Here is a 22,179-nt window from a genome sequence, read left to right as displayed (position 1 = left end):
AGTCAGCAGCCAATGGATCTCAGCAGATGAACCAGCTCTCGAGCTGAGAGGAGCCCAGTTGCTGTCCGTGCCCGTTCTGCCAGGAAGGGGGCCCAGTGCCAGTTGAATCAGTGCCAGTGGCTGATGTGGATGCCCTGGCACTGAGCGCCTCCCCCCTCCCCCTTGTTCTTCTCCGTTTCTGACTGATCACCAGTGACTCCAGCTCCCCGCTGGACACCACGGAGACAGGCAGCACCGGGACATGCATGCAGCCAGCTCTGGCTGCCAAATGCTGTTTGGACAGGACGGGGAGCGAGCACCATCACATCGGCCTCGCTGTCGTGGGCAGGTGCCAGGCTTATGGCGGCTCTTCCTGAGCTCCACCTGTCCTGGGCTGGCCTGGAGAAGAGACCTTCTCATTGATTGTGAGGCTGCTGCATTGGTCTGGGGAGTGGATTAATGTTGGCCCCTAGAAAGGGGATGGCCCTTGCTGGCTTCTCTGTGGTGCAGGGAGGCCTGGAAGGAGTCTAGCTTTTGCTAGAGGTTTTGCTATTCTGCTGCTTCTTTTCTTTTCTTTTTAAATACCTGAGCAATATGGCGCTGGCAGAGGACTCTTTGGAGGCTCTGAGGTGGGCCTGGAAGTTCCCTTCGTCCTTAGTTGGAAGGGCCGGTGATTCTGAACAAGGAGTGTTTGTCATGCAGTGTCTCTGTTCAGTCCAGGGTTTTCAGTGTCTAGCAGTGAGTGTTGTGCAGGTTTCCTCTGAGGATGAGTGATCGCTTTGTGAAAAGTGCCCACCCACAGGTGACAGGGTGTTTTCGTTTTTTATTGTTTTCCTGTGTGAGTTCATTCCAGAGCGTCGTGCTTGTCTGGTTTCACCCACGCAGTTGTCATTGGGGCATTTAGTGCACTGGATGAGGTACGTCACATGTGTGATAGGCATGTGTAGGACCCGTGGATTATGAAAGGGGTGTGTGGGGAGGGGAGGGGGCTGATCATTGTAGCTGTGGAGATATGGCTGCAGGTTTGGCCTCCCTTGTTCTGGCCGGGTCTGGCGGTGCTTGAGTTGGTGTGTCCTGGTCTGTGGGGAGTTTGCTTCTGATGATGAGCTCAAAGAGGTTGGGGAGAAATAGGTGTTCTTAAAATTGCTTCTTATCTCAAAACAGGTGTCACATCTTTGGTATCTGAAATGTCATGGTCCTGCCAGTTCTCCAGTTGCCCATAGGATCTTCCGGGGCAGACAAGACCTGAATTTCTAATGGGCGAGGGGAAGAGAGAGTTTAAACGAATTTCCCAGCCGTCTTTGTACCTTGTAAAGGAGCAGAGACGGGCGCAGGGCCCTGCTGGCGCCATGCAGCGAGCGGAGCAAGTGCTAACCAAATGGCAGGCTGCTCGCACAGTCGGGGGCACTGTGCTCCTGCGGCTGGCTGTCCTGTTCTGCCCGGACAGGCAGGGAGTGGCTCCTCGCAGATTTCCCATAAGGGTCCCGCTCACACACCTTACCCTGGAAAGGGCCGAGGCTGGGTTTCAGGTGACACCCTGGTTACAGCAGGTAGCCCCACAGGGCACTCTGGGCAACTGGACCCAGCTGGCAGGGGCCCTGGAGCCTGAAGTGCCTGCCTAGGGGCCGAGGGAGGTGGTCAGGCTGTTCTCAGGGAGTTCTGCTCCCCAGAAAGCTGATTCTCTGCAGCCCGGCACTTGGTGCCATCACTCCCCTGTGCAGTGTGGGTGTGAGGCGCTGCCGGATCAGAGTGGGTCACTTTGCAGGGGATGGCTCAAGGTGCTGGGTGGCAGGGAGCCGGGCTGTGTGTGTCCCTCTCGCAGGGGTCCCCTCTCAGAAGGGACAGTGGTATGACAGCCAGCCCCCCTAGTGTATGTATTTCACGTCGTGGCTCCTTGCCACCTGCCAGGCTGCAGAGGGTGGACGAGAGAGCCCCACATACCTGGGACCCTGGCCTCCTGGGTGGGGATGAGTGGGAGGTACCAGAGCCTGGATCCCTCCATGTTCTGCTTGGGCCCAGTCTTCCTGTCCCGTTCCAGTAACATCCTCCTTCCTTCCCCTGTGGGTTTCAGGCAGTCCAAGCCACCAGCCGGGAAGCCCTCTGCATCCCCACTTATGCTCAAATAAATTGGTTAGTCTCTAAGGTGCCACAAGTACTCCTTTTCTTTTTACTGTCTGTCCAGTTGCTCAGCCTGCCCTGGGCCAGCCCGTGTTACGACAGGGAGCGCGGTCCAGACTACCTGGTGGAAGCCCAGTGGGTCAGGACGTAGGAGTGGCACACGCTGAGCAGGACTTGCCCCCTAGCAGGGGCAGAGCTGTCTGGAGTCCCGAGGGGAGAACCAGTGCCAGGTCTGAGCCGCGAGCACCTACGGGCTCAGCGCCCCCAGCCAGGAGTGGTTAGGATGTCCCAAGGAGAAGGTAAGGTGCTGAATGAGCGGGCTGACACCTTTCAGTCCCTCCCACCCTGTCCCTGCCACTGCCTGGGGCAGCCACCACGACTGCCATTGGGGAAATGAACTTACAAACCCTTCAAGCAGCTATGACGCCTTTGACAAGGGGAGGTCGTTAGCTATTTGCCCAATGGGCAGGCCAAGCCAGACCCAGATCGGGGGGGCTCTGCCCAGCCAGGGGCACCTGAGCCCAGCGTTTAGAGTTTATTTTGCAAAGTGTAACAGGAGTGGAACTAAATCAACTCTGGTTTGAACGTAACAAATCTGCGGGTGATGAGAATGGCAGAGCTGTCGCGATGGAGCACGCCATGGCCATGCTGAGCCAGTGGGAACCAAACATCTCGGGCCCTACTGAACTAACAGAGAATTGCCCCAAATTGTGGGGGGTGCGGGGCCTGTGACTACCAGTGAGCAGTGCTGGCTCCCTGCCCTCCCTCTCCCATGGCGCCGATAAGGTTTCTTGTCTCCCTGCCCCCAACTCCTCCTGTCCCTGGATCTCCCCTGTCTCCATGGTCACCCTCATCCTCTCACTCCACTCCAGCTCCGTCCCACCCTGTTTCTCACGTTGCCGCAGTGCCTAGGGACCCGGTTTGTGCTAGGAGCTGTACGGACCGCACAGACATGGTCCCAGCCTCCATGTGCTCGTGACCCAGGATTTAGACCCTGCCCAACACAAACCCAACCTAGTCTCTGTTGGGTTCATTTGGATGGAATAATTGGTCCCAGAGAGTCAAAAGTGTTAACATGACCACGTCCACTGCACAACACCAAATAGTTAAACATGGGTTGGGCTTTGGTTTGAGTACAGAGACCTTGGCCTGCTTAGTCCCATGGCAAACACACCAAACACTTCCTGCCCAGGTCTAGATGTGGTAGGTTGCGGGAAGGGGGAGAGAGAGAGGAACAAAACCTAAAGCATTTGAGGTTGAAATCGAATGGTTCTGCAAAACCAATTTAATCCAAACTCCACCAAGTTCCTCTGTCCCAGATCCAGAAGGATCTGAGCTCCTCCCCAGCTTTAAACCGTCCTTTGGAGGAGCCCCTTCAGTGTGCCGGTCACCCAAGGGGTCCCGCTCTTCCCTAAGGCCACACCTCCAAGGCTGAGCCTCTGCCCAGCAAGTGAGACAGCCTCCTGGTCACAGATGTTTACACTCTTCAGGGACCAAAGCCCCTCAGCAAGTATTTGCAGTGAGGCCTGGCAGCCTTTTCAGAACAGAGCAGGGTTTGTCAGTCAGCTGGACGCAGCATTGGGAAGTCCTGGGGTCAGCACAGAGCAGCAAAGGATAAGATGAGTCCGGGTGCTGCACGCAGCCAAGCTGCCTGGGAACCCCTCTGGGTCTCTCTCTGTCAGTCCCAGCTGAGACCTGCCACGTTTCTCCCAAGAGCCCACCTGTATTAGAATCATAGAATATCAGGGTTGGAAGGGACCTCAGGAGGTATCTAGTCCAACCCCCTGCTCAAAGCAGGACCAAACCCCAATTTTGCCCCAGATCCCAAATGGCCCCCTCAAGGATTGAACTTGCAGCCCTGGGTTTAGCAGGCCAATGCTCAAACCACTGAGCTATCTCTCCCCCCCCCAGGGATTCCAGCCACCCAACACCTTTCGGTCCATTGTCCAGCTCCTGCACGCCCTTGTTGAGTTCCCGTGCTCCACCTGCCGGAGATTCCCCGGGATAAGTGTCAGTTTCTCAGTTGTGGGGCTTCCATGATCTTTGTGGACCCTCCACTGATATGGGTCCATTTCAGCCAGGCCATTAACGACCCATTCATCCCACCCAGGCAGTCACCTGACACCCCGCCCCCATGTTTCCTGCTGTGCCCAAGGGCAGCTTTTTACCCTTTCACTGCCACTGGGTAGCAAAGTACAGAGGGAAACTGAGGCACACCTAGGAATCATAAAAATATAACAGAACATTTCCACTTCGTCACACCCTGCTCCAGAAAGAGGATATTGGACAGAGCCTCTTATGCTTCCAGACAGCCCTGGGAAGGAAAGGCCTAGTTCTGCTACTGAATTGCGAGTGGATCTCTGTGATTGGTGGTTACTTTGTCTTGTCAAAAGCAGGAAGGCAAAGGGGGAGAAGAGAAAAGTTGGGAGAAATACAGAAGTTTTCGGAGTCCAAAGCAGCAGGTCAGCCTGAGACAGATGCTCTGGGCTAGCATGGCAGCTGTTGCTCTGGTCCCTGGCTCCCTTCCCCAGTCTGAGACAATATCTGCAGGTCCCTTTTCCTGCATTAGTCCTGCTCAAGCAGGACAAAGCTGGATGGGCCGTCTCCTCCCATCCTGCTGGTGCTGCCAGGCGCAGCTGGTCTCGGGACCAGGAGAAAAGCTGAGAGAGAGCGAGGACAAGAGAGGATAGCGGAGGACAGAAAGAGACACACACAGGAGTCTTCTGTCTGCCCTTCCCTCGTATCAGGCTGGGATCCTTGCTAATGTGTCACTCAGCTGCTCGTCACCACTCAGCCCTGTCTCTCTCCCTGCAGGTGGGAGAACCAAGGAGGCTTTTGAATACCACACCATTACAATAAACACCATGGAGAAGGCTTCAGACCTCTATACCCAGCTCGAGAAACTTGGGGCGTAAGTCGATGGTGGAACAACCGGACTCTGCAGTGCTGGGACAGTCTTGTCCCCAGAGATGCCCTGTGGCTCTGGCTTGCGCAGCAGAAATGTCTCGGGGAGGGCAGGGAAGGGGGCCCTCCCTGTTCTGGTTCTGTGTGTGTTTATGGCAGAGTGTAATGGAGAGGCTGCAGGGCTGGGCAACAGGAGACCTGGGTTCTCTTCCCGGTCCTGTCCTTGACCTGCTGGGTGACCGCAGGCAAGTCGCTTCCCTTCTCTGCCTCGCTGTTTTCCCTTCCACCCCTTGGCCATTCACATTACAAACTCTCTGGGCAGAGGCAGTTCTCACTGTGTCTGTGGCATGCGGCACAACCAGACCTCTGAGTATTAATGCAGCTAATCTGTAAAGCCATGCAGGTGCTCAGAGGCCACGGTGATGGGCCGAGCTGGCTGGGGGACAGGAAGCTGTCGATGTAAATGACCAGGGTTTTCTGGCTGTATGAACGGATGGGATAGCTGAAGCTCCTGGCCTCGGGCCCCGTTTTCCTGTATCTCCTTGCTTTGTCGTGATTGGCCACAGGGCCGTCCTTAGGCATATGCAGCATACAACCGGGGCCACTGCTGGGCACAGGACTGGAGCTGGGCTGGAGGCAGAGCTGGGTGACACTTCCTCCCTGCCCCCCATTGGGGCTGGCCCGGGCCCCGCTGCACCCCCTGAATATTACTCCACTCGCCCCTGGGGGGGGGCGCATCCCACAGTTTGGGGACCACTGCCATAGCACCTAGGAGATCCAGTCCTGGCCCAGGCCCCTGGCGTGCCAGGCGCTGTACAGACACTGAACGAAAAGACAGTCCTTGCCCCAAAGAGCTGACAATCGACGTTCATTGTCGCTGTCTGCCAGCTTTACTAGCTATGGTCTGTTCTGTCCAGTTCTCTCTGGAGATCCCCAGCTGTCTAGTTCAAATCCGGGTGCTGCTGGGATACACCTAGGAGCTGGCCTGGAGCTCCCCATTCCCACTGCAAGCTGCTGCCCCAGCAGGCCAGGCACGGAAGTGCAAGCCGCCTTGCTGGGCGGGAAGCAGGAGACAGTCCCTCCTTCTCGTCTCTCCCAGTGGGAAGTTCGGGATGGTTTACAAGCTGCAGGAGAAGGCCACTGGGAAGATCCGGGCAGGGAAATACTTCCGGACGCGGACGCCCAAGGAGCGGGAGGCAGCCTGCGGGGAGGTGGAGCTGATGAACCTGCTGCATCACCCCAGGCTGGTGCAGTGCCTTGCGGCCTTCCAGAGCCGGGCGGAGCTGGTGATGGTGATGGAATAGTGAGTGGGGCGTGCTGGGCAGGTACAGGGCGGTGGGAGCGGGGGTCTCGCTCGCTGCCAGGGACACGGCGTGGGGGTGGGGGGCGAAGGGGACTGCTCTGTGCACAGGTGTTCAGGCTGCACCTCGAAGGGGATAGCAGACAGCCCACCTCCGCAGGCTCCGTCCCTGCTGCCCTGGGCTCCATGTGTTCTGGTGCGTGTGCCCGTGGGGGCTTGCAGACGGTCAATCGAAGTTGAATGGGAGGCTGAGCCCTGAAGTGGGCAGCGTCTGCTGAGCCCCCCACCCCGCTTTCTGGCATTAGGAGTTCAGGCGGCTGCAGCGTGGGTGGTGCGAATCTAGCCTCTACAGAACCCCTGCCCTGGCCTCTTCCCACTGGAGACTTTACCATCAAGAAGGGACTGCAAACTATGGGATTTCCAGATGGGCCAGTGCCCAGGGCTCCAGCCTCCATCCCCTACCGGGAAGAGAGGGTTCAGGGTGGGGGAGGGCTGTTTGCACAGGTTTCCAGATTTGACTTGGTTGGGTGTCTTTGCTCCCTGCTCCTTGTGTCCAAGCGGCTTCTCCGTGTACTTGTTAGTTGAGTTTAGTGCCTGAGCCAAGTCCCTGGGCAGTGGGGTCTGGGCCGGCACTGCCTTGGGCACAAGATAAAGCCGTCCCTCGGAGTGAATTCCTAGGACAGACTCCCCCTCTGCTCCCGGCAGCGTCGCGGGCGGGGAGCTCTTTGAGAGGATTGTGGATGACGACTTCGAGCACACGGAGCCCACCAGCATTCAGTACATGAGGCAGATCCTGGAGGGGATCCAGTACGTCCATCGCCAGAGCATCGTCCACCTGGACCTCAAACCCGAGAACATCGTCTGTGTCGGCACAAGCAGCCACTGGGTCAAAATCATCGACTTTGGCCTGGCACGGAGACTGGGTGAGCCAGAGGGGCCCGGCTGGGGAGCCCTGTCCTGGGATCTCCCTGTCCCGGAGTGAACGCCGCCTCCACAGGGGGAGAGGCCCCGATTCAGCAAAGTGCTGCTGCACGTGCTTAACCTGAAGTATGTTCCTGAGTCCGTCCCTCTTCAGCAGAGCTTGTGTTTCACACCTTGCTGAATCCGGGCCAGCAAGTGGGGACTTCCCCATGTGTCTGGAATAGGGGTGGGCAGAGGGGTCCCAGGAAATAACCAGCCTGACCCTTTGCCCAAAACTGCAACCAAACTTTCCACACTGGGGAGTCCCCTCAACACTCCTGGGGCCTGGCTCTTGGGGGCGCTGAGCAGCTGAAGTCAGTCGGAGCTGCCAGTGCCCGGCGTCCCGGCAGATTGCCCCCCCAGCTATGGCGAGGGCTCGCCCAATCCGCCGGTCTCTTCAGGGTGCATTGAGCCTCGGCTTGCTTCTGTGGCTGTGTCTTTGCAATGCACCTCCCTGGCTCTGGCTGGAAGCTGAAACCCCCAGAAAGGCTGGTGTTGGGGCGTTTGGAGCTACAGGGACTTTCCTGCAATATTTCCTGCCCGCTTTTGTAGAGCTAAGACACTGGGCAGGGCAGTGGGCTGGTGCTCAGGGGACCAGGGTCTATTCCCAACTCTACTGCTGGCATGTCACAGCCCCTCTGTGCTTTGTCTCCCTGTCTGTAACGTGAGGGTAGTGACGTGGCCCTTGCAGGGGAGTTGGGGGGCTTTGTTTCTGACTGACTGCAGAGCACTGGAGACCCACAGAAGCAAGGTGCTGTCAACCTGCCAAGTAGATTCCCCATCTTTATTGCAAATTCAGCTCCAGCTCCATTTCAGTTACATGCCACCTGGGATGCAAATATCTGGGTTCTGCCCATGCACCTTGGCACTGGAGAGCACAAAACCAGCTCCCCAGCTCCTGCTGGGCTGAGACAAGGGACAGTCCCTGCTAGTCTGCAGTCCCTTCTTCCCCAGCACACCAGCTCCCCGGGCACGGTCAGTCAATGCACCTGACTTTGGTGTCAGGCTGGCCCTTCAGAGCTGTATGAGCTGGAGTAGACCAGCTCTCTATCCCAGGTGACCCTGGGCGAGTCTCCCTGTGCCTCTGTTTCCCCTTCTGCCCTTTGTGGATTCAGGCTGTCACTCTTTGGGCAGGGCCTGTCTCCTACTGTGCAGCACCTTGCACAATGGGCTCTAGTATCAGTTCTGGGCTCTTGGTGCTGCTACCCTGCGTGTGGGGGTAATCGCTGCGGCAGCACATTGCAATGGGGGATCCCGGAGACATGGACACGGGAGGCTGTGCTGATCCCTTGCTGTGGCTGGGGGAAGCATGGTCTGCAGGGATGGGGATGCTGGACTGCTCTTATCTTGCCCCTTCAGATCCAAAGAGCCCCGTGAAGGTGATGCACGGCACCCCGGAGTTCATGGCCCCAGAAGTGATCGCCTTTGAGCCAGTGGGATTCACCACGGACATGTGGAGCATCGGTGTGATCTGCTACATCCTGTACGTTGCTGCCCGTTAACAGCCTTTGGGGCAGAGGTCCCGGCTGAGCGAGTAACAGCCTCTTCTCTTGCTCCCCAGGCTGAGTGGGGACTCCCCCTTCCAGGGGAACAGTGACATGGAGACGCTGCACAACATCACGGCTGCCCAGTGGGAGTTTGATGAGGAGACCTTCTCGGAGATCTCCCAGGAGGCCAAGGACTTCATCAGCGAGCTACTGCAGAAAGACAGCCGGTAGAGCAGCTGATGTTGCGGGGAGGGAGAAGCGGTACTACCCAGAGTGTTCGGGAAGGGGGGGGCAGAAAGAGCACTCCAAGGGGGTGGGGTGGAGCGGCACCAGGTGCAGAGCTGTGGCTGCGGACTGTGAGGTTGGCCCTTCCCAACACACATACCCCCTCCTCCAGCCCTGAGTAGGTGGTTGGGAGGGACACCTTCCATGGGGAGACAGGCCTCCCTGGGGGTGGGGATTGGAGCCCAGGTAGTGAGTCAGGGGGTTTGCCAATGCCTGGGAGAATGGGTGACGCTGGATAAAAACATAAGAACAGCTATACTGGGTCAGACCAATGGTCCATCTAGCCCAGTACCCTGTCTTCTGACAGTGGCCCCAGCGGGAATGAACAGAACAGGGAATCATCAAGTAATCCATCCCCTGTCGCCCATTCTCAGCTCCTGACAAGCAGAGGCTAGGGACACCATCCCTGCCCAGCCTGGCTAATAGCCACTGATGGACCTATCCTCCATGAATTTGTCTAGTTCTTTTTTGAATCCTGTTATAGTCTTGGCCTTCACAACATCTGCTGGCAAAGAATTCCACAGGTTGTGCGAATGTGTGCCTGATAACAGCATTGGCAACCTCGAGACATCAAAGACCATGAGTCAGATCCTTAAAAATCCTGAGACTGGCCCCACCAATCATGATTTAAAAAACATAATCAAGCCATGAGTTTTAGTCTGTCTTGACTTTAACTCCCCTCTACCCGTGCGTGTGTGCGGACTCAGATGGAGATGTGCTGTATTCTGGAGGGTTCAGATATGCTCAAGGAGAATTAGAATGGAGCTGATACAAAATGGTTAAGTCTTTGTTTTATTTGGGTTAGTCCTAAGTGACGAGACTTATTTCAATATCATTGTAATGCTGCTGTTAATGGCTACAAATGACAAGCTGGGTAACTGACTAGGAGGATATGAGGGAGAAAAGACCACCTACTAACTCTCTAAGGCAAGAGAGAAATCAAAGGGGAATGTGAACAAGTTTTCTCCTGTTAAAGTGAGCGGGATACATTGCAAATGAATGGTGAATCAATCGCTGAAGTCCGGAATGACTGTTTTGAAAGAGTGATGAATGAGGAGAACTGAAGGAACTAAGAACATGTGAGCCAAACCGGGGCGTGATAGACTGCAAGCAGGAGGAAGAGATTGTAGAGGCACTTGAGAAAATGAGGGTGGATGCGCTGAAGTCATGGGGAAGGGAAGGCAGAACATATTTTACAAGTCTGTTCAATTATATTCTTAAGAAAGACAAAATGCCAGATGAATGGCATAAAATCTTTGCGGTGCCCAGTTTTAAACATAGAGGAGATATTATACTGTGTGCAATTATTGCCCAATGAAGCTGATGTCATATGCTATGAAAATATGGGAGAAGAATATTGAAAAGCATCTCTGTGGAAGAGTTGAAATTTGGAAAGGTCAGTGTGGATTTACACTGGGAAGGAGTACACTGATGCTCTGTATGGTCTACGAATCCTTATGGAGAAGTTCAGAGAAAAGAGATGGTCTTTGTGGACTTGGGGAAGGTGTACAGTCATGTACCGAGAGAATTAGTTTGGTTGAGTTAGTGTCAGAGCAGTGTGCTGGAAGGATGTGTTTGTCTTGTCCAGGCTACATGCAATGGCATGACTACCACAGCCAAAACCAAATGGGACTACTGTAGAGAATTTCTAGAAAATGCTGGCCTGCACCAGGGCTCAGCGCTGAGCCCTGTTTTGTTTGCCATTGTCTTGGATGTGATAAGTGAGACTATATGAAGGGAGCCTTGGAATTTGCTATTTGCTGATGACTTAGTGATATGTGCAGAAGATTGGGAGGCCCTGCAAACCAACTTTGAATAGTGGGAACACAGTTTTGAGCAGGCTGGACTTAGAGTGAACTTGGTGAGACTTAGGCTTTGATAACTGAGAGACGCACACTCCCCAGAAAGGATGTTGCAAACACCCGAGAAACTACAAAGTGCTCTCTATCCGTATCACAGTCTCCTAGTATTTTTCAATCAAGGTTTATGTGAGTGGCCCAGAGCTCTCCATGCAAGAATATCTTTACAACCCCAACCACCTCTGAGTTTTCTGTATGTCAGTGCAGTGACTATATTTATAACCCCCCAAATATTAGTTTTTAAAATAATCAGTTCAGTCAGAATCAAAGTATTTCAAAAATAACTTTAAACCCTTCTTCTCTTTGTATACTTTTGGTAACACCTACATTCTGTGATGAGGCAAGGCCTGATGGCTATAGTAAAGTAGTGGGAGATAGATATATTAGCCACAGGCTAAACAAATCCCTGTTACCAGGTTAAGCAAATGGCAGCTGTTCCAGGTCAATTAAGACACTTGGGGCCAATTAAGATCTTTCCAAAAGGCAGGGAGGACAGCTAGGTTGATTGGGACACCCGAAGCCAATCAGGGGCTGGCTGAAACTAGTTAAAAGCCTCCCAGTTAGTCAGGTGGGTGCACGTGTCAGGAGCTGTAGCAGGAAGTCGTGCTGCTGGAGAGACTGAGCAAACACAAACCATATCAGGCACAAGGAAGGAGACCAGGGTGAAGTGGATCTTGAGGAAGTGGGGGCTGCTGTGGGGAAGTGGCCCAGGGAATTATACGCATCCTGTTTCTAAAAAATCAGATACTGATACTATTAGGGTCCTGGAGTAGGGGGCGGGCCCAGGCTCCCCCCTTTGCCCCTGATTAATCACTGAGACTGGGAGACAACAGAGACTGTGCAAGGGAGGATAGCTTCTCCTCATCTCCTTTGCTGGCTTATGATGAAAATGGCTCAGTAAGCTGTGACCCTGGCCTCTAGAGAGAAGGGCTATGTGGAGGGTCACAGTGAAATCCGCCAGGAAACGCAGGACCCACGGAGACAAGGACAGAGCTTTGTCACAATACCTATATGCATTATCTAGCAATTGCCATAAATTTTTTAGCTTTTAATAAAATCTCATAATTGTCCCAATAGCTAAATATAATTCACTTCAATTTTTAATTATTCTTTCCTCCCCCCATCCCCCAGCATCACCTCTGCTGCTCCTCCTGTTCTTCACCCCCTTTCCAGGACCTGGGGGGCAGCTCCAGGAGCTCCTCACCCTGCTCTATCACTGTGACAACGAAGCAGCAGGGAGGGGGGAGTGTTGACCTGGGAATGTGCCCTGGGGGTGGGAGTCCTGAGAGCCTGTCACCTGAGCCAGGAGGGGGAGGGGGAGGTAACACCTCTGCCTAGGAATGTGAAGACAGGCTGCAGAAGGGAGCCTGCTGGGGGGCGGGGGGGTGTTAGTTTGCAGTTTGGGGCTGGGTGGAGGAACGCAGGGAACCCCAGGGCTGGGGTCTAAGCTCCCTGCTCCCCCAGAAGGACTTGACTGAGGGGTCCTGGGTGTGCCCACAAGCTCTGTTTTGGACTGTGTTCCTGTTGTCCAATAAACCTTCTGTTTTACCGGCTGGCTGAGAGTCTCAGTGAATCCCAGGAACAGGGGGGCAGGGCCTGGACTCCCCCACTCTCCGTGACACCCACTATCCAGGCAGGTGCTGGGGGCAAGAGAGAGCAGCAGGGCACCATCCTGTCCCCATTGCTCCCAGTGGTGCGGGGGCTTACTGAGCTGCTGGGCTCTTTGCTCCCCTCCCCACCCTCCTTGTGGGGCAGCGAGTGGAGGGGACAAACTCTGCTGGCTTCTGGTACGGCTGAGCTTTGTGAGAGGCTAGAGTTTCTCCTGGCATCTCCAAATGGGCTCTGCAATGGCCATGTACCGTGGTCACTGCAGAACATCAAGAGTTGGCAACACTGGGATAAATGGAAATCCCAGAAGGCACATAGGGCCCCGTGCCCATGGAGCCTCTGTGGAGGGCAGCATGCCTGTGGGAGAAGGAGCCAAAGAGGCATTGCCACCCCCTTGCTCTTTGGCCCCCGCAGCTCACACCAAGACCAGAGCATCCTGCTTCCCAGGATTGTAGCCCAGGCAATGGGGCCTGTGAGGGCTGAGCTGCCACTGACTTGACCTCCTGCCAGGCCACAGAGCCTGGAGCCCAATGCGGAGATCACTGCCCATCTTCCTCAATGCTGTCGCCCCCAGTTGCCGGCTGCCCAGCGACCAGGCCCTCGCGCACCCCTGGCTGCGGAAGACTGAGCAGAGCGACAGGAAGGTTCTGTCCAAGGAGAGGATGAGGCGATTCCTGGCCCGCCAGAAGTGGCAGGTGCGCCTGGTGCCAGTTTTGATGCCGTCTCTGCTGGCGTTGGGGCTGCACTCTGCCTGCTGGACAGGGTGTGGCCCGCGCTCTGCGGGGGGCCGTGCAATGCCTGGTTGGGAAAGGGGCTTCAGGAGAGAGCTCCCCTCTGCCGTGGAGCCAGGGATGCCCATGCCGCTGTCCCCTGGGGGCAGAGAGGTCTCCTGCCCTTCGGCACTGGCCAGCCTGTGCTCGGGACCTGAGGGGGTAGGGGAGTGGTCGCTCGTTCCCAGCCAGCTGGGATTTTTCCTCTAGGAACCTTCACCGCTTCTTTCCTCTCTAGAAAACAGGCAACGCCGTGCTGGCCCTGCGGAGAATGTCCCGGCTGGCCCACAAGCTGGATGACCCGGTGACCACCCCCAGTGCCCAGGAGAAGGGAGGTAATGGCCCAGCCTGTCAGAATGTGTTAATCACCCCCCCACACACACACACACCCAACTGGAATAGGCTCCTTGTCTGCGCCCCGGGGCCCTTTGACTCAGTTAGCCCTGCCCTCCCTGTGACATCTACCAGCTCACCCAACCACGGCTCCCACCTCCACGCGACCAGCAGCCTCGCCTGCCCACCCACCATCTCCTCCAGCCCCCAGGCTGTCCCCCCGCACCCACCATGCCAGCCTCTGCCTCAGAGCCCACCCGCTGCGATCCCCCGATTTCCCCACCCAGCTGACTCCCGCTCCACTCCTGGCTTCGTTGTTCCCACATTCACCCTTGTGAAATGGCAGCTCGGTGCTGAGAGACAGAAGAGGCTTAGTTCCCCCATGGTTCTCTGGCCACAGGCAGGCCGACCAGTCTGGGTTTAATTTAATTGTGGGAAAGCTCTGGATGATGTGTCCTCTCAACGCCCGCTGTGTTAACAATCCCGTTGTGCCTGGGGAACATCACCATCCTGGTGGAGCCTCATCATGGAGAGAGGTCGTCTCTGGAGCAGTCCAAGCCCATCTACTGCAGGCTTGGAGGATCAGGCTGTTGACAATGAGTCCTGGAGTGATGGGCTTTGTTAAACATATGCCACTTAACTGGTGAGCTGGTGTCTGCAGAACCAGCTGGAGGTCTTGCATGGCTGCATTTCCTCCTGGTACATAGAGAACCACAGTAATCCAACCTCAGTGCATGGACATCCCTCAGTCTGTTGCTAGCTAGAGCTGGGAGAAGGCATTTTAGCAGCATTTGGGCTATCTGTCACTTGTTAGATATCTAGTTTGTTGAGCAGCATGGAAGAACTCTAGGACGGAGGTCCATCTTGGCAAGCTAAGGCAGATGCCCTCAAGGGAAGGAGATGTTGTGGGGCTGGCTAGTTGTTCAAAATGATTTTTCCTTGACCCATTGGCTTCACTGCCATCTTGCCTGAGTTTTCATGGATTCATAGGTTTTTTTGTTTTAAGACCAGAAGGGACCCCTGTGATCATCTAGTCAGCCCCCCTGCATGACACAGCATAGGACTTCCTTGAATTGATTCCCGCTTAGAGTCCACTAGTTGCCATTGCAGATCTTTCAGAAAAGGTATCGAATCTTAATTAAAAACTTGCAGTGATGGAGAATCCATCACAGCCCTCGGTACGGTTGTTTCAGGGGTTAATTACCTTCACTGTTAGCAATGCGTGCCTTATTTCTGCTGTGCGTGTGTCCAGCTTCATCTTCCAGCCATTGGATCTTGTTAGCACTTTGTCTGCTAGGTTGAAGAGCCCTCTCCGATTAGAAATCTCCTCCTCAGGTAGGTACCTGCATGCTCTCATCAAGTCACCCCTTAATCTTCTCTTTGATAAGGTAAATAAGAACTTAAGAACGGCCACACTGGGTCAGACCCGTGGTCCATCTAGCCTGGTATCTGGTCTCTGATAGTGATCAGTGCCAGATGCTTTAGAGGGAATGAACAGAATAGGGAAATTCACTGAGTGATCCATCCCCTGTCCTCGAGTCCCAGCATCTGGCAGTCAGAGGCCTAGGGACACCCGGAGCATGGGGTTGCATCCCTGACTGTCTTGGCTAATAGCCATTGATGGACCTGTCCTCCATGAACTTATCTTGTTCTTTTTTGAACCCAGTTATACTTTTAGCCTTCACAAAATCCCCTGCCAATGAGTTCCCCAGGTTGACTGACTGTCCGTTGTGTGAAGAAATATTTCCTTATGTTTGTTTTTAAACCTGCTGCCTGTTAACTTCATTGGTGACCCCTGGTTCTTGTGTTCTGTGAAGGGGTAAATAACACTTCCCCATTAATTTCTCCACAACAGTCATGATTTTATAGACCTCTATTATATTCCGCCCCGCTTAGTCGTCTCTTTTCCAAGCTGAAAAATCCTAGTCTTATTAATCTCTCCTCATATGGAAGCTATTTATGGCCCCTAATCATTTTGGTGGCCCTCTCTGTTTTTTACCAATTCTAATATCTCTTTTGAGATGGGAGGACCATGAATGTATATTGTGGCATTATGATATTTTCTGTCTTCTCAGCTGTCCCTTTCCTAATGGTTCTTAACATCCTGTTCGCTTGTTTGACTGCCGCTGCACATTGAGCAGATGTTTTCAGAGAGCTCTCCATAAAGACTCCAAGATCTCTTTGAGTGGTAACAGCTAATTTAGCCCCCATCATTTTATATGTAGAGTTGGGATTATGTTTTCCAATGTGCATTACTTTGCATTTATCAACATTAAATTTCATCTCCCATTTTCTTGCCCAGTCACCCAGTTTAGTGAGATCCTTTTGTAACGCTTCGCAATCTGCTTTGGACTTAACTTTTTTGAGCAGTCTAGGATCATCTGCAAATGTTGCCACCTCACCCCCTTTTCCAGATCATTTATGACTAGGTTGAACAGCACTGGTCCCAGTACAGATCCCTAAGGGACCTAAGATCCCTCTAAGCTGCGTGGCCATGCGGCCACACAACAGGCTATCAAGGGCCACACAGGTGCGCAGCCACAGGGCCTGGGCTGGAAACACACCTCTCCCCCAGCCCCGGGCTGCTGCAGCAAGAGAGAGCTGGGGGGCAGTCCTCTCTCCCCACTGCAGCCCCAGGGCAGCCTGCACCCCAAACCCCTCATCCCTGGCCCCAGCGTGGAGCCCTCACTCCCAGCCAGAGCCCTCTGCCCCAGCCCTGAGCCCCCTCTCACACTCCAAACCCCTTGGCCCCACCCCCGCCACCCATCACCTCCATATTGGTGCACATAACAAAATTCATTCCGCACAAGGATGTAAAAAATAAGAGGGAACACTGCAGGGGACCCCGCTATTTATCTGTCTCCACTGTGAAATCTATTCCTGCCCTTTGTTTTCTATCTTTTAACCATTACTGATCCATGAGAAGATCTTCCTTCTTATCCCATGACTGCTTAAGTCTTCAGTGAGAGACTTTGTCAAAGGCTTTCTGAAAGTCCAAGTATACTATATCCACTGGATCACCCTGGTCCACGTGCTTGTTGACCCCCTCAAAGAATTCTAAGAGACTGGTGAGGCATGATTGCCTCTTCCCCAACATATCGTGTTCATCACCTGTCTGATAATTCTGTTCTTTAGTATAGTTTCAGCCAATTTTCCTGGTACTGAAGTCAGGCTTACCATCCTGTAACTACCAGGATCACCTCTGGAGCCTTTGTTAAAAATTGGCATCACATTAGCTATCCTCTAGTCATCTGGTACAGAGGCTGAGTTAAGCAATAGGACACATACAACAGTTACTAGTGCTGCAGTTTCACATCTGAGTTCCTTCAGAACCCTTGGGTGACACCATCTGGGCCTGGTGACTTATTACTGTCTAATTTATCTGTTTGTTCCAAAATTTCCTCTGTTTACACCTCAGTCTGAGACAGTTCCTTAGATTTTTCACCTAAAAAGAATGGCTTGGGTGTGCGAATCTCCCTCATGTCCTAGATGGGGCTCCTCCAGTCTCTCACTGTAAGGCAGGTGTTCTAATCCTTTATTCATTTTCATGGTTCTTCTCTGAACCCGCTCCAATTTACCAACATCCTTCTGGAACTGGGGACACCAGAGCAGGACACACCTGTGGCATCACACCAGTGCCAAATACAAAGGTAATATAACCTTGTTCATGTTTCCCAGGATGGCATTTGCCCTTTTGGCCATAGCGTCGCACTGGGAGCCCATGTTCAGCTGATTATTCACTATGACCTCTGAGTCTTTTCAGAGTCCCTCCTTCCCAGGATACAGTCCCCTGTCCTGTAAGTGTGGCCTGTAGCTATATGAAATGCATGTTGTTGATCTCGCTCTCAGTGACCTGTCCTCTTCCTTATTTACCATTCCTCCAATCTTTGTGTGACTTGCAAACTTTATCGGTGAGGATTTTATCTTCTAGGACATTGATACAAATATTAAATAGTGTATGGCCAAGAACTAATCCCTGTGGGACCCCAGGAGAAATATACCCGCTTGGTGACTATGCCCTGTTCAATTGCATTTAGTACAACCGCTGCTGGAAGATGTTAGGGTTAGATGTTTGACTAATTGGTCAAATAGTCTCAAAAATGGTAAAATATTTTAAAGCGCTAATTATTAGAACAGTAACAAAATAAAGTAAGAATTTGTGGCCTCCAATCGGTGAGACTTAGGGCTGGTCTCCACTGCTGCTTAAGTCGATGTAACTTACGTCACTCAGGGGTGTGAAAACGACACCCCCCTGAGCAACGTAAGTTACATCGACTTAAAGCGGTGGCCACATGTTGGCGGGAGACGCTCTCCTGCCCACATAGCGTCCGCCTCTCCCGGAGGTGGAGCAGCCGACGGGAGAGCGCGTCTTCACTAGGTTCACGACAGTGGCACAGGTGCGCCAGGGTAGTGCGGTCATGCAGACTTGCCCTCAGATACTTGGACCTGATTACGAAAACCAAGATTTTTAACTCAGAAAAATGTGAAACAATGAAATGAAGCTTTAAAAAGGAAAATAATTACCAGCTGTAGTTACAAAAGAGGAATGAAATTAAACAGAAATAAAACACCCAGAGCAACTAGAATCATAGAATATCAGGGTTGGAAGGGACCTCAGGAGGTCATCTAGTCCAACCCCCTGCTATAACAGACTCTTCAAGCTACTTAATGGCTGTGCATCTGTTCTCTTTATGTTGGGGGAGGAGGGTTAGTGACTGTGACCCCTCTTCTCCCTCCCCCATTCCCTTGGGAGTTGAGTTCTACGTGTTTGTCTAGTCAGGGTAGACTGTAGACTCTTCGAGGCAGGGACCATGTCTTTTTCCATATTTAATGTGCTTTGTAAACCACCATGTACACTGATGGCCTGGTATACAAATAAAGATAGGCCTAGGGTGTCTGCTCTAGAAGATTCCAGCCAGTCAAGATGCTCAACTTTCAATTAGTTCGGCTTTTTCCCAAAAAGGGGCAATAGCATGTATTGAAGTGTGTGGTCAAGACATTTTAAGTAGACTTGCCAACAGAGAGCACCATGATGCAATGAAAAAAGATAGGCCATTACCTACATCAGGGCATTCTTGCTGTAATATTTGGCCATGGTCAAATAATAGGCAGTCAATTGACATTATTTGACTGATCAATTGACTGGCTTGTCGAGCTGATACGGTGTCCAGTTCTGGTGTCAACAATTCAAGAAGGATATTGATAAAACATGCCTTGTAGTGATAGACTTAAGGAGCTCAACCTGTTTTAACAAAGAGTTACGGGGTGACTTGATCGCAGCCTATAAGTACCTGCATGGGAACAAATATTTGGTAACGGGCTCTTCAGTCGAGCAGACAAAGCTATGACAAGAGCCAATGGCTGGAAGTTGAAACTGGCCAAATTCAGGCTGGAAATAAGATGTACATTATTAACAGTGAGGGTAATTAACCATTGGAACAACTTGCCCATGGTCGTGGCGGATTCTCCATCGCTGGAGATTTTTAAACAAGACTGGATGTTTTGTTGATTTGCTCTAGTTCAAACGGGGATTAATTCAGCTAGTGTGATCTCCTGTATAACACAGGCCACCATAAGATTGCGCTGATCACCATGATCCCTTCTGCCCATTAGACCTATCAGTTTGTCAGTCCGTGAACTCTTTGATCCGTTCATTTTGGATCGTTCTAGTTTTATAATCAATAGACTCAGATTTTTGCGGCCATCTGCTCTGCATATGAATCTTCGCCTATTAACATGTCGCTTCCCCCCACCACCGTCCCCCGTCCCCAGAGCTGGGCCACAGCCAGGAAGAGGATCAGATCTACACCTTCCTGCCACAGCAGATGGAGCAGGGGCCCAGCTTCTTGGAGCCGCTGAAGGACCAAGTAGCAACGGAAGGCAGCAGTACCTGCCTCCAGTGTCACGTTGAAGGTAACTTCCTATGAAAGCCTGCAAGGCTATTCCCACCCCCTCAATGACTGAAGTCCTTGGAATGACCTTGGAGCATGTCCCCTGGCAGGGTGCTCACCCTCAGGGACAGGCTCTGCAGGGCCTAAATCACTCTTGTGCAACAGGGGGAGCCTTGTGCACGAATGGGGGCTGCACAGCTGTGTGCTTTGAACTCTCACAAGCTAAGCAGCATTGCTGCTTGGATGAGACTTTCTTGGGATACCTTGGTACTCTAGGAAAGGGGGCATTGATGCACTAGGTGGTTATCTTGTACTGGACTAACACCTGGTATGGTGTTAGGCGCCATGCTGCTGAATGTGTGTGTCCCTGGTAGAGGACACAGCAGTACGGCACTGGGTGCAGGGTGGTTAGGGACCTGAGAGGCTGTGATGTGACACCCAACTTGGGAGACCCAGTAGGGTCAAATAAATGTCCCAAAATTCTGGGTAGCCTGGTGGACCTTTGACCCATCACTGTGGCCTTCTTCCCTGGCAGGTTTTCCCCACCCGGAGGTGACGTGGCTCTGGAACAATGCCCCTATCCAGGAATCTCCCCGGCTCCGCATAGAGGAGGAGGAGAATGGAAGCTGCTCCCTTGCCATTGCGAGGCTCTCGGTGGAGGACACGGGGCACTACGTGTGCAGGGCCCCCAGTGCCCTAGGGGAGACAGAATGCAGTGCCAGGCTGACTGTACAGAGAGGCAGCAACACGCAGACGCCAAATGCAGAGGAGGGCCCTGGAACTGACCAGCCGTGAGTGCAGCAGGCCATGGGCTCTCTGCCCGGCATTGGCGGCATGGCTTACAGGAGGTGCTCTGCTTCCAGTCTGGCTCTTTCCCTCATCCCTTGTTCCTTTTAACTGCATTGCTGGGCTCCGGGAGTGAACCTTGCTGCGCTCTGCTTCCCACTGGGCCAGGACATGGCAGGCAGCCACAGAGTGGACAAGAAGGGCCCAATCCTGCAGTCCCCAAACAGGCAAATCCCCAGTCAATCCATTTCAGTGTGCAGGGAGTCTGGCCTGTGAGGACGGCAGGATCGAGCCTGAAGTGCCTAGACCAGCCTCTCTGCTTCCACTTCCTCTCTACCAGGCTGGGAACTCCCAGCTGCAGCGTGGACACCCCCAGGGCTGAGCTGCCTCTGGAGGACACCCCGTCCCCGCCCTCAGCCCCACACGGTGCCCTGGGGAGCAGGAGCGGGGGAGGCAGCAGGTGGGGGGCTGGTGCTGCCTGCCTAAGGAGGGCTCTGTCTCCTTTGGCAGTCTGAGTCCCAGGGTGGGCTCCAGGCCCCTGCCGCCCACACCCGGAGCCCAGGACCCCCACAGCTCCAGCAGGCGGGGGTTGGGGGGGTGATGCTGGCTGGGCTCTGGGATGCTGCTGGTGCAACAGCTCACAGGCCTCTGCCAGGGCAACTCCCTGCTGTGAGCGTCTCAGGCAGGAGTGAGGGGCGACGGGAGAGAAGAATCACTCCGTCCCCCGCTCTCCCTGCAGCGCATTGCTCTTGGCCCCAGCAGGCGGGGGGGGCTGCGGGATCATTGTCCCCTCTCACAGCGCGCAGCTCTGGCTGGGGGTCTCAGCAGTAGGCATCCCCCTCCCTCAGCCTCCTGTGCTGAGAGGCAGATGGTGCCCTTAAGGAATGTTTGCCCCCCACTGCTCTCTTACTGCCATCTCTGGGGGGGAGGGGGCGTTTCTCCCTCTCGCTGTCTGTCCTACAAGGGTGTCCTTCCCTTTGAAGAGTAGAGCACCCCCTCCTGGCCCTTTCTCAGCCTCCTCACACCCTTTGGGGTGGGCCTCAGGGGATGCGTCTTCCCCCAGTTCTGTCTCGGAGTGGGGGGGAAGGGGCAAATATTCTCTCCCTGGCTGGATCTCTCAGGCTGAGCTGCTGATTAAAAGACAGTGTCCGTCCCCCCCCGTATCTCCCCCCATCACAGTGACGGGCCAGATCCTCGGCCAGCTCTGTGGAAATCAGGGCCCGTTGGTTCCATGCCCCTTTGCCTCATTTCCCCTTCAGCTCTGAGTCAGTCCCCTGCCCTCTGCCCCTCTCTGATGCTTGTCTCAGGAGGCAACAGCCTGGGTCAGTGCTCAGTGCAGAAAACGCGACCGCTACCCTGCTGCAGCTAAGGCGGGGACACGCTCCGTGTGTCACATGCTTGTAGGAGCTGGCAGTGCCGCTGGAATCAGCAATTATTGGCCCCATCAGATGACAAACCCTCGTCACCCTGGCCCACATCGTGTGATACGGCCAACACGTCAAGTCCAGCTTGTTCCAGCACCCCGCCTGTCACACCATTCATAGCGGGGGGAAGGGGAGTGCTCGCCCTCTGCCCAGGAAATCATAACCAGCCAGCAAGGCCTGCCCCAGCAATAAAGACAGAAACAGAGCAAGAACAATACGTCTGGGCCAGGGCTCCTTTCAAACAGCCCTTGCAACCAGCAGCCTGCCTGTGTCTGAAGCAGGGAGCTACAGGCTGTTCTATGGGATTCATGAACCACACACGCCCTGCCACTGACCCGCACTGCAGCCCCCCCCCCCTGGATTTCCAGTTCAGTTTAATGAAGAGAAGATTTGGGGGTAACTTGATCCCAGTCTATAAGTACCTGCGTGGGGAACAGATATTTAATAATGGGCTCTTTAGTCTAGGAGAAAAAGT

At 53.9% G+C, this 22,179-nt stretch overlaps 1 protein-coding gene across 1 annotated transcript; it reads left to right on the top strand.

Moving 5' to 3' along the window:
* Positions 1-2,380: 2,380 nt before the first annotated feature.
* On the top strand, positions 2,381-20,289 carry LOC144257825 (myosin light chain kinase, smooth muscle-like). Its single transcript, XM_077805995.1, has 11 exons — positions 2,381-2,396; positions 4,912-5,008; positions 6,101-6,304; positions 7,007-7,224; positions 8,621-8,744; positions 8,823-8,975; positions 13,075-13,195; positions 13,509-13,574; positions 17,966-17,981; positions 19,376-19,516; positions 20,030-20,289. The coding sequence occupies exons 1-11, from the start codon at positions 2,381-2,383 to the stop codon at positions 20,287-20,289; spliced, it is 1,416 nt and encodes a 471-aa protein (XP_077662121.1).
* The last annotated feature ends 1,890 nt before the right edge of the window (positions 20,290-22,179 follow it).

This window comes from Eretmochelys imbricata, chromosome 27 (genome assembly GCF_965152235.1).
Source record: "Eretmochelys imbricata isolate rEreImb1 chromosome 27, rEreImb1.hap1, whole genome shotgun sequence".
Lineage (NCBI taxonomy): Eukaryota > Metazoa > Chordata > Testudines > Cheloniidae > Eretmochelys > Eretmochelys imbricata.
Note: the sequence above shows the minus strand (reverse complement) of the source record. Positions and strands in the feature narration are given on the sequence as shown.